The sequence below is a fragment of the Gadus morhua genome, chromosome 16 (assembly GCF_902167405.1).
Source record: "Gadus morhua chromosome 16, gadMor3.0, whole genome shotgun sequence".
Taxonomy (NCBI): Eukaryota; Metazoa; Chordata; class Actinopteri; order Gadiformes; family Gadidae; genus Gadus; species Gadus morhua.
This window is the reverse complement of record NC_044063.1, coordinates 25,189,909-25,201,963: the sequence shown is the minus strand read 5'-3', so window position 1 is coordinate 25,201,963 and position 12,055 is coordinate 25,189,909. Positions and strand designations below refer to the sequence as shown.

General features: G+C 42.1%; 1 protein-coding gene across 4 annotated transcripts in view; it reads left to right on the top strand.

Annotated features, from left to right (window-relative positions):
• The first annotated feature begins 318 nt into the window (after positions 1-318).
• tpst1 (tyrosylprotein sulfotransferase 1) overlaps positions 319-12,055 on the top strand; it is a 32,535-nt gene continuing 20,798 nt past the window's right edge. The window contains exons 1-2 of one of the 4 annotated variants that reach the window (XM_030381902.1): positions 319-467; positions 8,438-9,498. In XM_030381902.1, the coding sequence (XP_030237762.1) occupies positions 8,642-9,498 (857 nt within the window). In that variant the 5' untranslated portion in view covers positions 319-467; positions 8,438-8,641. Of the gene's footprint in view, positions 468-504; positions 526-1,276; positions 1,539-8,437; positions 9,499-12,055 lie in introns of those variants that run through there. The other 3 variants (XM_030381903.1, XM_030381901.1, XM_030381904.1) reach the window with 3 other exon arrangements.

Below are 12,055 nucleotides of genomic sequence, written 5' to 3'. Positions count from 1 at the left end.
ATTGGGGATTCAAGTCTTTCCATGTCCCCACCCCCCCCCCCCCTGCCACCAACAAGCAAGTGGCAGGGTGTTGTTGATTGAGTAACCTTTATCATTCCCCACTCTCCAGTGACTCTCAGTGCATAAGGTGATCTTCACACTGCTTTCCTGAGGAAGTGATTTTATATCCGTCCCCCTCTTCTGCAAAGCTAAATTACCCATTTTGGGGAAGTGTGACGTATTTTTGTCATGAAATGGCAGTCATTTGTTTGATCTGGACTCTGTAAATATTTGGTTTGTACTGTCTCAGTGACCGCTAGTCTGATCAATTTTGGTGGACTTTGGTATAATGCTGGGAACTTTGATAAACACTAATAGATTAATTTCTAGTTAGAAGCATCCACTGTCAACAGAACGGTGATCTACACTTGGACACCTAGTGTATCCTTTAAATCTTGCTTCTCACCTCTTTCTCAATTTGTTCTTGTGTAAGTACTTTTTAAAATCCGTCCTCAGATCTGCTGGTCATTGTCTGACCCATTGTGGGTAAGTGAGATTCCTAGGTTTAGGTTTCCATAGGATTAGAGTTAAGGTTAGAGTTTGCCCTCATTCACTTGAGCTCTTGTGGCATAATTTGCATTCAGTGATATGCGATTATCTGTTTTAGAAATGACAATAACATGGATTAACATGTCAAATGTATTGATTATTGCTTGTGTGACTACAAGGCTCTATATTTGTGTGGCTGTTGAACATCTATTCTTTGTTAATATTAAGAGGATTTTCATTCTGTTTTTATTGAGTGATATTATCCAAGTCAGTCCTGCGTCTATTTTATGCTTTAAAACATTCTTATTTAGAATAGCTTTCGAAATAATTTAAGACTTGATAAACGTACTTGAGGTTGAGGTTTGGCACAGTAGGCTATAACTGCATATTGAGGATATGATTTTTTGGAGAGCTTTAGAAAAAATGCTTTTACTAATGTATTGGTAGACAGTCTTTGAATTCCTATAGATTTGTACATTTTTGAAACATGCGATGCAGCCTTTATTGAAATTCATAAACAAACTGTCGATATGGTAGGCTAATATGAATAATTGCAGGTCCTTTAATTAATTTGGCACTCACGGCAAAATACCAATTAACTGCTTCTTATGCCTTTAATATATTCACTCACATACATAGGTCTACTCCTGGGACATAAAATAAAACACGGTAGGCCTACCCTTATAATTTACAACCACAACACGCTGTTTCTTTAAATACGCTATAACCCCGCCCCCTGTCATACTGGACCAATCCGCGGCACTCGCACAGATACGTCTTTGAATTATGGTCCAATATTAACTCGCCTCTCAAGAACAGCAGGACATTAGCGGACTACTGCTTTTTTTTTATTAACTATCTCAATAGTCATCAAGCCTTTTAAGAAACGGGTGATGCGACGCACCACGTCTGACCACCGAAGACGACCCGGGATGTACAGACCGATGCGTGGGACTCTTGGGCAAGGTTCACGTTGAACCCGCGAATCCACGACGGCTCGTGCGCATGAGGTGGGTTTCAGAAAGCGTCCCTCTCTTCTCCTTCCTCTCGAGCCACACAGACTGCGACAATGTCACGTTTCACACGGACTGCGATCATGTAACGTTTCACACAAAACTGCGACAATGTAAAGCGTAACGTTCCACACAAACTGCGACAATGTAACACGTAACGTTTCACACAAACTGCGACAATGTAAACTGAAACGTTTCACAAACTGCAACAATGTAACGTTACAACGTTACACCCAGTCGGAGTGTCTGCTAAAACATATCCATTCAGTCGTTCCCCAATGTTGCCCATGTCAGATAGGATTGATGATAATACATACAAATACATGTGTTGTGTGACTGTTGAAATGTGAGTCTATTTCTCGGTTATGGCTGGTCAAGTCGTGTCCTATGGACGAATAATGTCATTCACTGGTAATAGTTAAGGATAGGCTACATATCAACTCACAGAGGACGTGTTGTATTCTGTGGTCCACCTTTCCTATTTCTAAACGAATAGCCCGTCTATAGGTCTCTTCTCTACTCGTTACTGTGTTGAGGAACTGATGGCTTGCATGTATATTTTCCTAATAATGCGTGGCATACATAACTGGGGATAATGGTCACCATTAACGTCAGCCTGACGCTTTAGTCCCCTTCATTTCCTTCATCTTGGGCTGGGTCTTCGTTAGTATAGTTGGATTCACACTAATTTCCAGATTCGGATAGTTTTTTAAGAGAAATTATGTTTTTAGTATGCAAATAACAGCTTGTCTTCGCTGGATACATCCCCTGAAATCCCAGTCCGATCACTAACATAACAGTACCATCAAAGTATATATTGCAGTCATTGGGCGCCACTGCAGCTGTTGGTGAGCATAGCGTGTGCGCCGGTTCGATTGAGACACGCACATCTGCTCTGTGCAGGTGGTTAGTTTAAAGACAGAAGTCTCGTTTAGACCGATTATTTCCTTTTTTCACTTGTATGGCTTGGCCCTACAGTGACTTGGCTCCACAGCTGCAGAAACTCAAGTGTTTAGACTCTGGAACGATTGCCCTGATTTCCTGTTTTGAGGAAATAACCCGCCATCGCATTATAAGTATTATAAGAATCCGTTGTGATGTGCACGTCTAAGAGCTTACAGCCAGCCCAGCTGACTGTGAACCATTCGGCTGTCCAACAACTATTGCCAACAACGAGAAAGTCAAATGACAAATTGTTTACTCTTTTATTATTCATGGTGAATCCCATCCTATGCCCTTCTAATCTCATCATGCTCATGCTGTACCCAGCTGGTCCGCGGAGACACCCCACTACACTCGTTCAGTTAATAACTACGAATAAGAAGAGTATCTTCAGCAGGAAGCATTATTGGTATTAGTTTATATAACATTTCAGATTTATGGAATTGCCTTTTTCTTTCTAGTATTGATTGGGCTGTGCACTTTAGATGAACTGTTCGTGGCTGCTATCCTTACATGTGCTGCACATCGTAATTACACACACACACACACACACACACACACACACACACACACACACACACACACACACACACACACACACACACACACACACACACACACACACACACACACACACACACACACACACAAACACACACACTCTCTTTAATGTATGTGTCCTGCTGCTTGTTAACCAAGCCAATTCAACATGTGTGGTCATTTAGACAGTTGATAAGTGACGGCCACTTTCATCAGAAAAGCTAGCAACACTGTGTGCAGAAGAATGGAGCGCAATGGGTTACGTTTACATATTTAGTTTATAGTGTAGTAGTTTGCCCTTTCCCCGGCTTGTTCACCTTGTGACTTGTTTCCTCAATGTTTGAATGTATTGTAACCAAACCTTCAATCCAACCTCTGGGGCAGATCCAATATTGCAAGTGAACACACAATGATGAACTTATTGTAACAGGGTGTTGCCTTGTTGTATAAAAGGAGATAACATAACTTCAACCATCAGAAACAAATGGCTATCGCTTAACCTTTTGTTATGTATGGTCCCCCTGTGGTACGTAGTATCTTTTCTATATTAATTTTGAATGAATAAGACTTGGTTCATGGCCCTTTCACCCTACTGTGCTTTTCTGTTTGGGTAATGTGTGTGTGTCTGAGCTAAGTATTACTGTGCTCATTGTGTTGTTGATTGGTCCAGCTGTTGTGGGTCAGCTTTGGAATGTGCCACACCATTGGACCCTAATGAACGCTTATTGGAAGGTAATTTGCTTGAACGTATCAAGTGAGTGACCTATTAATGTGGTGCAATGTGCTTGGTTTTGAACTATAACGTTTGCCGGACTAGGGAGATCGGGTGGTGTTGTTTGTTAACTTGTAACGACTGTTCTTGTAATATGTGTTGTATTTGGATATACCACTTGATATTTGCGACTTCAAATATTAATGGAGATAATGTAAGGGATAAGTTGTGGACCTGCATCTCCCTCTTTATTTTGCAAGCAATAATGTGCAATAATACACCTATTACATACTTACTCAAGAAATCAATAATTTGACACCAAATATAACGACAGCAAAAATATTGTATATTGTATTGTATTGCTTTCGCAAATCAATGTTGTCATAGCAACATTGTCTGTTATTCATAGCAGTTTGTGCTTTTCAGAATTGAGGATTCAACCAAGCCATGTAATACATTTGATAAATACATTTAGGAGGCTTTCTCTTCATGCGAGTACTGACAGGAGAAGTTCCCTGTTCCTTCCAGTTCTCCTGCTCTCCCCCTCTAACACACTAACCATCCACATCTTTTTCACTGGCGCCTTGCAAAGCCGTATTCCTTCTCCCTGTGATGAAGTGAGGTTGAGGTGGTTGAGTTACGCACGCACGCACGCACGCACGCACGCACGCGTTAAGGGATCAATGGAAAAAATATCATGTGAGGAGCTGGAGAAGAAGGCGGATACAGTATCAGTGATGGGAGAGAAGAGCCTCAATTAATTTAAACCCAAACACATTCTTTTATTTTAGCCCCTAGTGGAAATGTGTAATATGAGCCTTGGCCGAAGGCTAACCGCATCTGAAAAACACTACGTTAGTCCAGCTATCAAAACATGCACTTCCACCTTTCCTAAAGCTATAGGGTAAGGTTATTTTAGGTTCATTATTTTGTCACATGTTGAAATTCTGATTTAAATTCAGACGGCAAGCAATAAATCAAATGCGCTGACCAATTGAAAAAATCTGGTATCTGGCTGTCACAGGCCTTTAATATGCCCCTCCAATCATTTTATTCACCCAGAATGAAATTATTATATGGCATTCTCGTCAGTCTACCTACTGACCAGAGTTACTAGTCCACATGACCAAAAGGCTATGCGGTCCTATTGCTAAAGCTAGCGAGCTAGACATGGGTTTTGGGAGTTGCTTTGTAGGAAGGGGTGGAATTTTTCGGGTTAGATACTTTCAAAATCCAGTACACTCTGGCTGGTGTGTCCGTATTGCTTGCCCTAGCTTTTACATCAATTTGTCAACCATTATTTGCTTTTCCTTACTGATCATTCCAGTCCAAGGCCAGAGGATTCTTGAGAAAACCCTGAATTTTAAGGTGTATGTTATGATGACGTCATGGGTTTTGTACCAACCGATTGGATGGAGGTAATCTCTGTTTGCTCTTAACTGTCAAAGATGGCTCGGTCCTGCCTTACTTTTGTTGCATGCTGGGTAACTACTTTTCTCATTGGCGGTCAATAATTTTTTAAGTGAAGCAGTGGAAAATGTCAGAGATGCCGGATTTGCAATAAGAGCACTAACTTTCTAACTAGCCGTTGTAACTTCTAGGATGAATGCAATGTACTTAGTTGATCAAAAAACAGGCTGAACTATGATTACTGATTTATTTCAAGAGTATTGTCCTTATTCTAGTTTAACACAATATGTGCCACACGATAAATAATTTGGCCACAATCTAAATCATGTCTTTTTAGCATTGTTGCTCAAGCTAGAAACTAGACTGTTTCTACCATGGAGTTTTTTTCTTTCTCTGTTGAAATTTGTCATTGAGCAAGAGTGACAGAAGTAGGGCCCGACCGATATAGATTTTTGAGTGCCGATGCCGATTATTTTCAGAGAAAAATTACGATTACGATTTTAATCGGCCGATTTAAAAAAAAAAAAATGAAAAAAAATAAAATAAAAAAAAAGCATATAAAACATAGTTTTTGATACCTTAAATATACTTTAAACACTTTTGACAAATATGTGAATTGAATGCAGAACCTTTGAGTGTTTTAGAATACTTTTACAGTCAAAAATGAGTGTAATGTAAAATGTAAAATAAATAACTAACTCACAATGTGCTGCGCTCGTGAGCAGTGACTAACAAGTGTGTGCTGAGCAGTATGGTCTCACCGTTAGAGTCTACAGTATAACAAATTAACATGGCCTGGGACCTAAAGAAAAACAGGCACAACATGCTCAAACAACGCGTCTTGTGTACATTGGTGAGGTGAGCGCGCTGCCTGAGCGAGCGTGCTTTCATGTTGTACGGTAAAATTCAATCTCCTCTTTTTTACTCCAGCTAAAGTTGTTAGTTAGCAAGGCGAGTAGGAGCGCAATCTGCAGGATACTAAGCGCAATAACATTTATAAATAAAAAATATATATATTTTCAAAAAGGCTATAATCGGCCGATTAAATCGAAAGGCCGATGAATCGGTCGGGCCCTAGACAGAAGGTCTGATATTTCTTGGGCATACTGAAATAATCTTAATGTGAGAAGAGACGATGACATAAGCCTTCCAAAAGGAGATAAATGAATGTGTACTGCTTTCATGTGGCTTTTTTATTTTTATCTCTCTTCTTTATATCTCTAAGAAAAATAAAAAAACCCACACAGAGCTGCGTGTTGGAAGGACGGCCTGGGGGCTGCTACTAGGCCTATTAGGATGCAGATGAGCTCGTCTTGGAGGCGTTCTACATGGTGATAAATCTGTCTGCACATTCTAATGTCACCTTGTGAAAACATCGTTTGGCGGAGGGGGTCTGACTCGCCGATATAGGGCAGTTTGCTCAGATGTAAGGACAACCACTTGGTTCCTCTGTTTAAACGGGCCCGCTGTGGAGGGGCCAGCTCATGTCGGAGCCGAAGGGGAAGCAGTTAGCAGGAGGCAGCGGCGACTTGGCCTGCTTGATCCAGAGCCGGAGACAGATGTCCTCAATGTCGCTTTCAAGCCTTTGAATTACACTGCAGTGCTTCGTGGTCACCCTGTTGACAAACCTGCATAAAATATGGATCCATAGCTTCTACACCGGCCAGCTGAAATTACACAGACCAACTGAGAGAGATTGATATTACGGATGGAGTAGTAAAAAAAAAAAAAAACGTATTGGAATACAGCCAAGGTCTACCATGGAGCTGTGCATCTGAGAAAAATATGCATAATTGGCCTAATGCATGCATACAAACCTTGTGTTAGGACTTATCGTCATGAGTGAGGTTGGAGAACTACCCTCTTAAACTAAGAGATTTGAGTTAACAGATTTGTGCTGACATGTGTGTGAGGTCGCAAAGGAAAACAGAAGCTGCAAGGACAAATGAATAGAACTGCAGCTGCCATCTTAGACTATCAATCCTGGAACTGCTGATGATCAATTTAGATGGTTCAGCCTGGAAATGTTGAAGCTTCATTTAGACTATCAATCCTGGAATCAACCATGCTGCTTTTTGTTTAACTGCCTCTTCACGCAGATTTGTCAAAGGCGGTAGTTATTTCAGTCTATTTATATCTCACTTGTGAAGTACAGCAGTGACAGTGTCTGTGTTTGCAATCATCTGCATTTGTAAGAGCGTGACTCCATATAAAATAAACAGGAAGTTATACTCATAGTCAGCAGATCAAATACCATACTCTTGTCTTTGTTGTCTGCAATACAAAGTAACGTGTGTGTGTGTGTGTGTGTGTGTGTGTGTGTGTGTGTGTGTGTGTGTGTGTGTGTGTGTGTGTGTGTGTGTGTGTGTGTGTGTGTGTGTGTGTGTGTGTGTGTGTGTGTGTGTGTGTGTGACATACACATAATCTAGCCACTTAGAATATAAGTATTTATTGCTTCCCAGGCCTTTTTCATGTTTTTTGTCTTTCTGGTCAGATGTTGTTATTCACATCTCTATTACCTAACTGCACAGTGATGCATTTTACCATAGTATAGGTAATTATTTAAAACCCAATAGGTTAGCCATTTTACTTTTTTACGTTACTTTTTTATTGCCTGAATATGCATTTATATCTTGCTCTATGATAGGAAGTTCTTGCAAACCTCTAGTGCATAGGAAAACTGGTTGGGGGTTTCATGTACCACCAGCTATCTGGAACTGAAGACAGCGCTGCTCTGATTCACAGCATGCAAAGCCAACACAATGTGGTTTGTATGTGCTTACAGTGGGATTTAAAGTGCTATGTTAAAGTAGGCAGCTCACCGGCTTGGAGAGTGAGTTGCGGACGGACAAATTAGAGACTAAAGACTGCAGTGTTGTTTCTGTCAGCACTGGAACATAAATGTAGGATATGTAGCATGATGCATAACCCATAGGGTTTAAAAACAGGTAAGTCGCCGCTTGCTATGATTTACCTGTTTCGTAAGCGAGACAATCCATTCCGTGCATCAGGGTGCAGCACATGGGGCATGGGACTTTTTTATTTTATTTTGAAGGCTTGCATGCTACCTTCTAAGCCTTTTCAAAAACACCACAAAAAATCCCTTCATAGAGGTGCGTGTGTGTGTGTGTGTGTGTGTGTGTGTGTGTGTGTGTGTGTGTGTGTGTGTGTGTGTGTGTGTGTGTGTGTGTGTGTGTGTGTGTGTGTGTGTGTGTGTGTGTGTGTGTGTGTTTGTGTGTTATTCATTGAAGCTTACCCAGGTTTAATATTCTCTTTTTCTGCCGTTCTTCAGGCCTCATGGAGTTAGGGACTCAACGACTGTTGTGCACCAGGGATCTTGGTCCACACCTGGTCCACAGAAGCAAACCTTGACACCGGGTGGGAACCATCAACACTCTGCCTTGTTCCTTCCCCCTCCCGCCCCCATCCACATTCTCCCTCCTGCGAAGCTAAGTTGTCCAGGCTGCCCCAACGCAGCCCACCTGTGGACCTGAAAATGCTGGGGAAGCTGAAGCAGAACATGCTGGTGGCCTGCCTGGTCATCAGCTCCATCACGGTGTTCTACCTAGGCCGCCACGCCATGGAGTGCCACCACCGCTTCGAGGAGCACAGCCAGCCGGGCGGCGTCCTCCCGCTGTCTGCGCTGGGGGGCAGCATGCGGACCACCCTGAGGACGGGCCAGAACCTGAGCACCCCTTTCATCTACAATAAGGACATGCCGCTGGTGTTCATCGGCGGGGTTCCCCGCAGCGGCACCACGCTCATGCGAGCCATGCTGGACGCCCACCCGGAGGTGCGCTGCGGCGAGGAGACCCGCGTCATTCCCCGCATCCTGGCCATGAAGCAGATGTGGAGCCGCTCGGGCCGGGAGAAGATGCGCCTGGACGAGGCGGGCGTCACGGACGAAGTGCTGGACGCCGCCATGCAGGCCTTCCTCCTGGAGATCATCGTCAAACACGGCGAGCCAGCCAACTTCCTCTGCAACAAGGATCCGTTCGCCCTGAAGTCGCTCTCCTACCTGGCCAAGATCTTCCCCCAGGCGAAGTTTGTGCTGATGATTCGCGACGGACGCGCCTCGGTCCACTCCATGATCTCGCGGAAGGTGACCATCGCGGGGTTTGACCTGGGCAGCTACCGGGATTGCCTGACCAAGTGGAACCGGGCCATAGAGACCATGTACACTCAGTGCCTGGACGCATCTGACAAGTGTCTGCCGGTGCATTATGAACAGCTAGTCCTGCATCCTGAGAAATGGATGAGGACACTGCTGAAATTCCTTGACATTCCCTGGAATGACGCTGTGCTCCACCATGAAGAGCTCATCGGGAAAGTCGGAGGGGTGTCACTCTCCAAGTAGGTAGAACTTTAACAGCCGGTTTGTTTTTCAGCAGCTGAGTTTTTTTTTTTTCTTGACTGTAGATTGCTTGAATCTGATATCTAGGGGTAGAGTTCCAGGAAGGATTTCACAAAGGAAATAAACTTCCTGTTATTAAATGTCAAATGGGAGCAAGAGAAAGGAATGGAATGTGTACACTATCATCCTGCTTTAAACCCCAAGATGAAATGAATTGAGGTAGTCTAGCCTTTTGCACTTTCTTTGAAATACTGCATGCTTAATCCCTGATGGCAGTTTTCCATTTCCTTACTTTCCATTAAGATACCAAGTCACTTCTGGCATGATGGTGCCATGGCGTCATAGTTTACATGATTTGAGCAATACTTTGAAGCGATTTCAACAGCAAATATAACCGCAAGCAGTGATTAACGGGGTCTGAGCAAAATTAAAAGTCAAGAACACAATAATGGAAGATAGATATGGAAGATTTATAATTATGACATATCATTTTAAAGGATGGATGTTGATGAAGATGTTCCCCTTAATGCCATACTTGCCTCGGCTTTCAGGTGAATGGGCTGCAGAGCAATGGCCAAATATCATATTGTCTTACACATTATATCATAAGCAGATGATTGTGAATAAGCTGCCCTGAGAGCTTAACTTCTGCATGTGTTTATATGCAGGGTAAGTAAGCCCTCAGGACTTTCCCTGCCACTTATGCGTCACCGCGTATTTGACTGGTGAATTGGTCGGACTGGACCACGTTCCTTGTCCACATTCCTTACACAGTATGGCTTCCCAAAGTTAAATTTTGTGTGTGTGGTTGGAACTAATATTCAGTTTCCACAATGTCCTTGGGAGTCTGCCGTCATCTTAGAAAAGTCAATGGTGAATCAAGCATCCTTGTAAGCAGCAGACTGGTTCCCGGCCTGAGTCACAGTGGTTAGTAGAGCATAAACATTGCCTGAATTGTCAAGAGGGCTCCTAGCTGTAGGACACATTCCTTAATCATTCTCCCCCCTCATATCCCTGACCTATGTCAGCTTGGTTTTTGTTAAAGTTTTGGGGAACCCCAGCCCAACCCCCATTCCTTCTTTCCTGCAACGTAGCACTGGAGGCCCATGGAAGATCCCCACAGAGACCTTTGGATCAGGTTCTCTTATTGTCTCCGTGTGAGAACATTTGTGTCCACATAACTTTATATTAATCAGAGCAGGGTTAAAGAACAGCTAAAGGCACTGTTTGTCCCCAGTCTAAACTGGTAAAATGTGCTACTTCTAGCGAGACGTCAGGATATTTTGCAGACACATTGTCAAAGTGTATCCCATAGCAATCCAAGGCAATATAAGATATCAGCCTATATTGTAGTATTGCAGAGGTCAATGCCATCCTTGCATCTAAAACATTCAAGTAAAATCAAAACTGGCAGTGTCTCTTTAACACCATACTCCTCCCGTCTGTTTTCATGTGGGGCATATTTACAATTGGTTTCATATTGCATTATTTTCTCTTATTTTTGGTTGGCTTTGTGCAGCCTTCAGGACATTTTCTGCATTGTTAGAAATTCTGGGTTCAGCTTTGCATCAGCTCCAGATTGATGAGACAGAATTTGAGGCGAGACTGTGTAGTATGAAGTCCTACAATTTCATTTCACTTAGACTGGCTGAAGAAGATCCCTTTAAGTGTCTTATTCCTTTATCAGATAAGGCTTTCTTTAAATGAGAAGCCAGAGTCCCATTAAAAAGAGATACCATGAGAGATGGAAAAAAAAATAGAGTAATTGGTATTTCTTTTTACATCTGTTCAGCTCAAATAAATATAAGCTAGAGTTAATAATGGCCTTCTCTATTTGCAAACCTAGCGAATAAGGGATCCCGGCAACTAAGTTGTACTCTTTCCAAGTGTTAAGTTTAAGTTGATGATGATTAACAACAATTTGTTTTATGATGTGAAAATCCTTGCCAGAGGGGAGACGCATCTGAAAAACATTGCAGATGAGGTCATGGGAATGGCAGTGGAGCTGGAGCAGTTGGACGAAATGGCATCAACTGCTCTTTCAAATACTTCTCATATGAAAACTATGGTGTGGCAGCCATTATGATTTCAGCCTTTATTTATTTTCTACTTCCTCTTCTACTTCCATTATCAAGTTATCCGATCAATCTATTTCTGTATCCCTCTCAACTGAGCATTGATGCGTAAGGGTCTTCAAGCTTTGTAACACTTTATTGCAAATCTCTTTGAATAACAATTTTTTTCTGAAATAAATTACATCACAGAATGCAGCATCTTGCGGCTATTATCAGATGACTCACTGAAACACAGATGTTTCCAACTTAATGGTTTTAGCATGTTTTGGAACGTATGCAAACCACATTCACATTTTTAAGTCAGTGGTGTACATGGATTCGGATTGACTTCTCAGACCTACAAGAAATATTTAAGATTATTTTGTTCAATAGTTAAATGGTATACAATAATTATTTTTACATTAAATAGATTTTGATTATTATATTTTGTTTCCAAGTGTTTGGTTGCCATTGATTATACCGTATACAAAAAAAATTACCA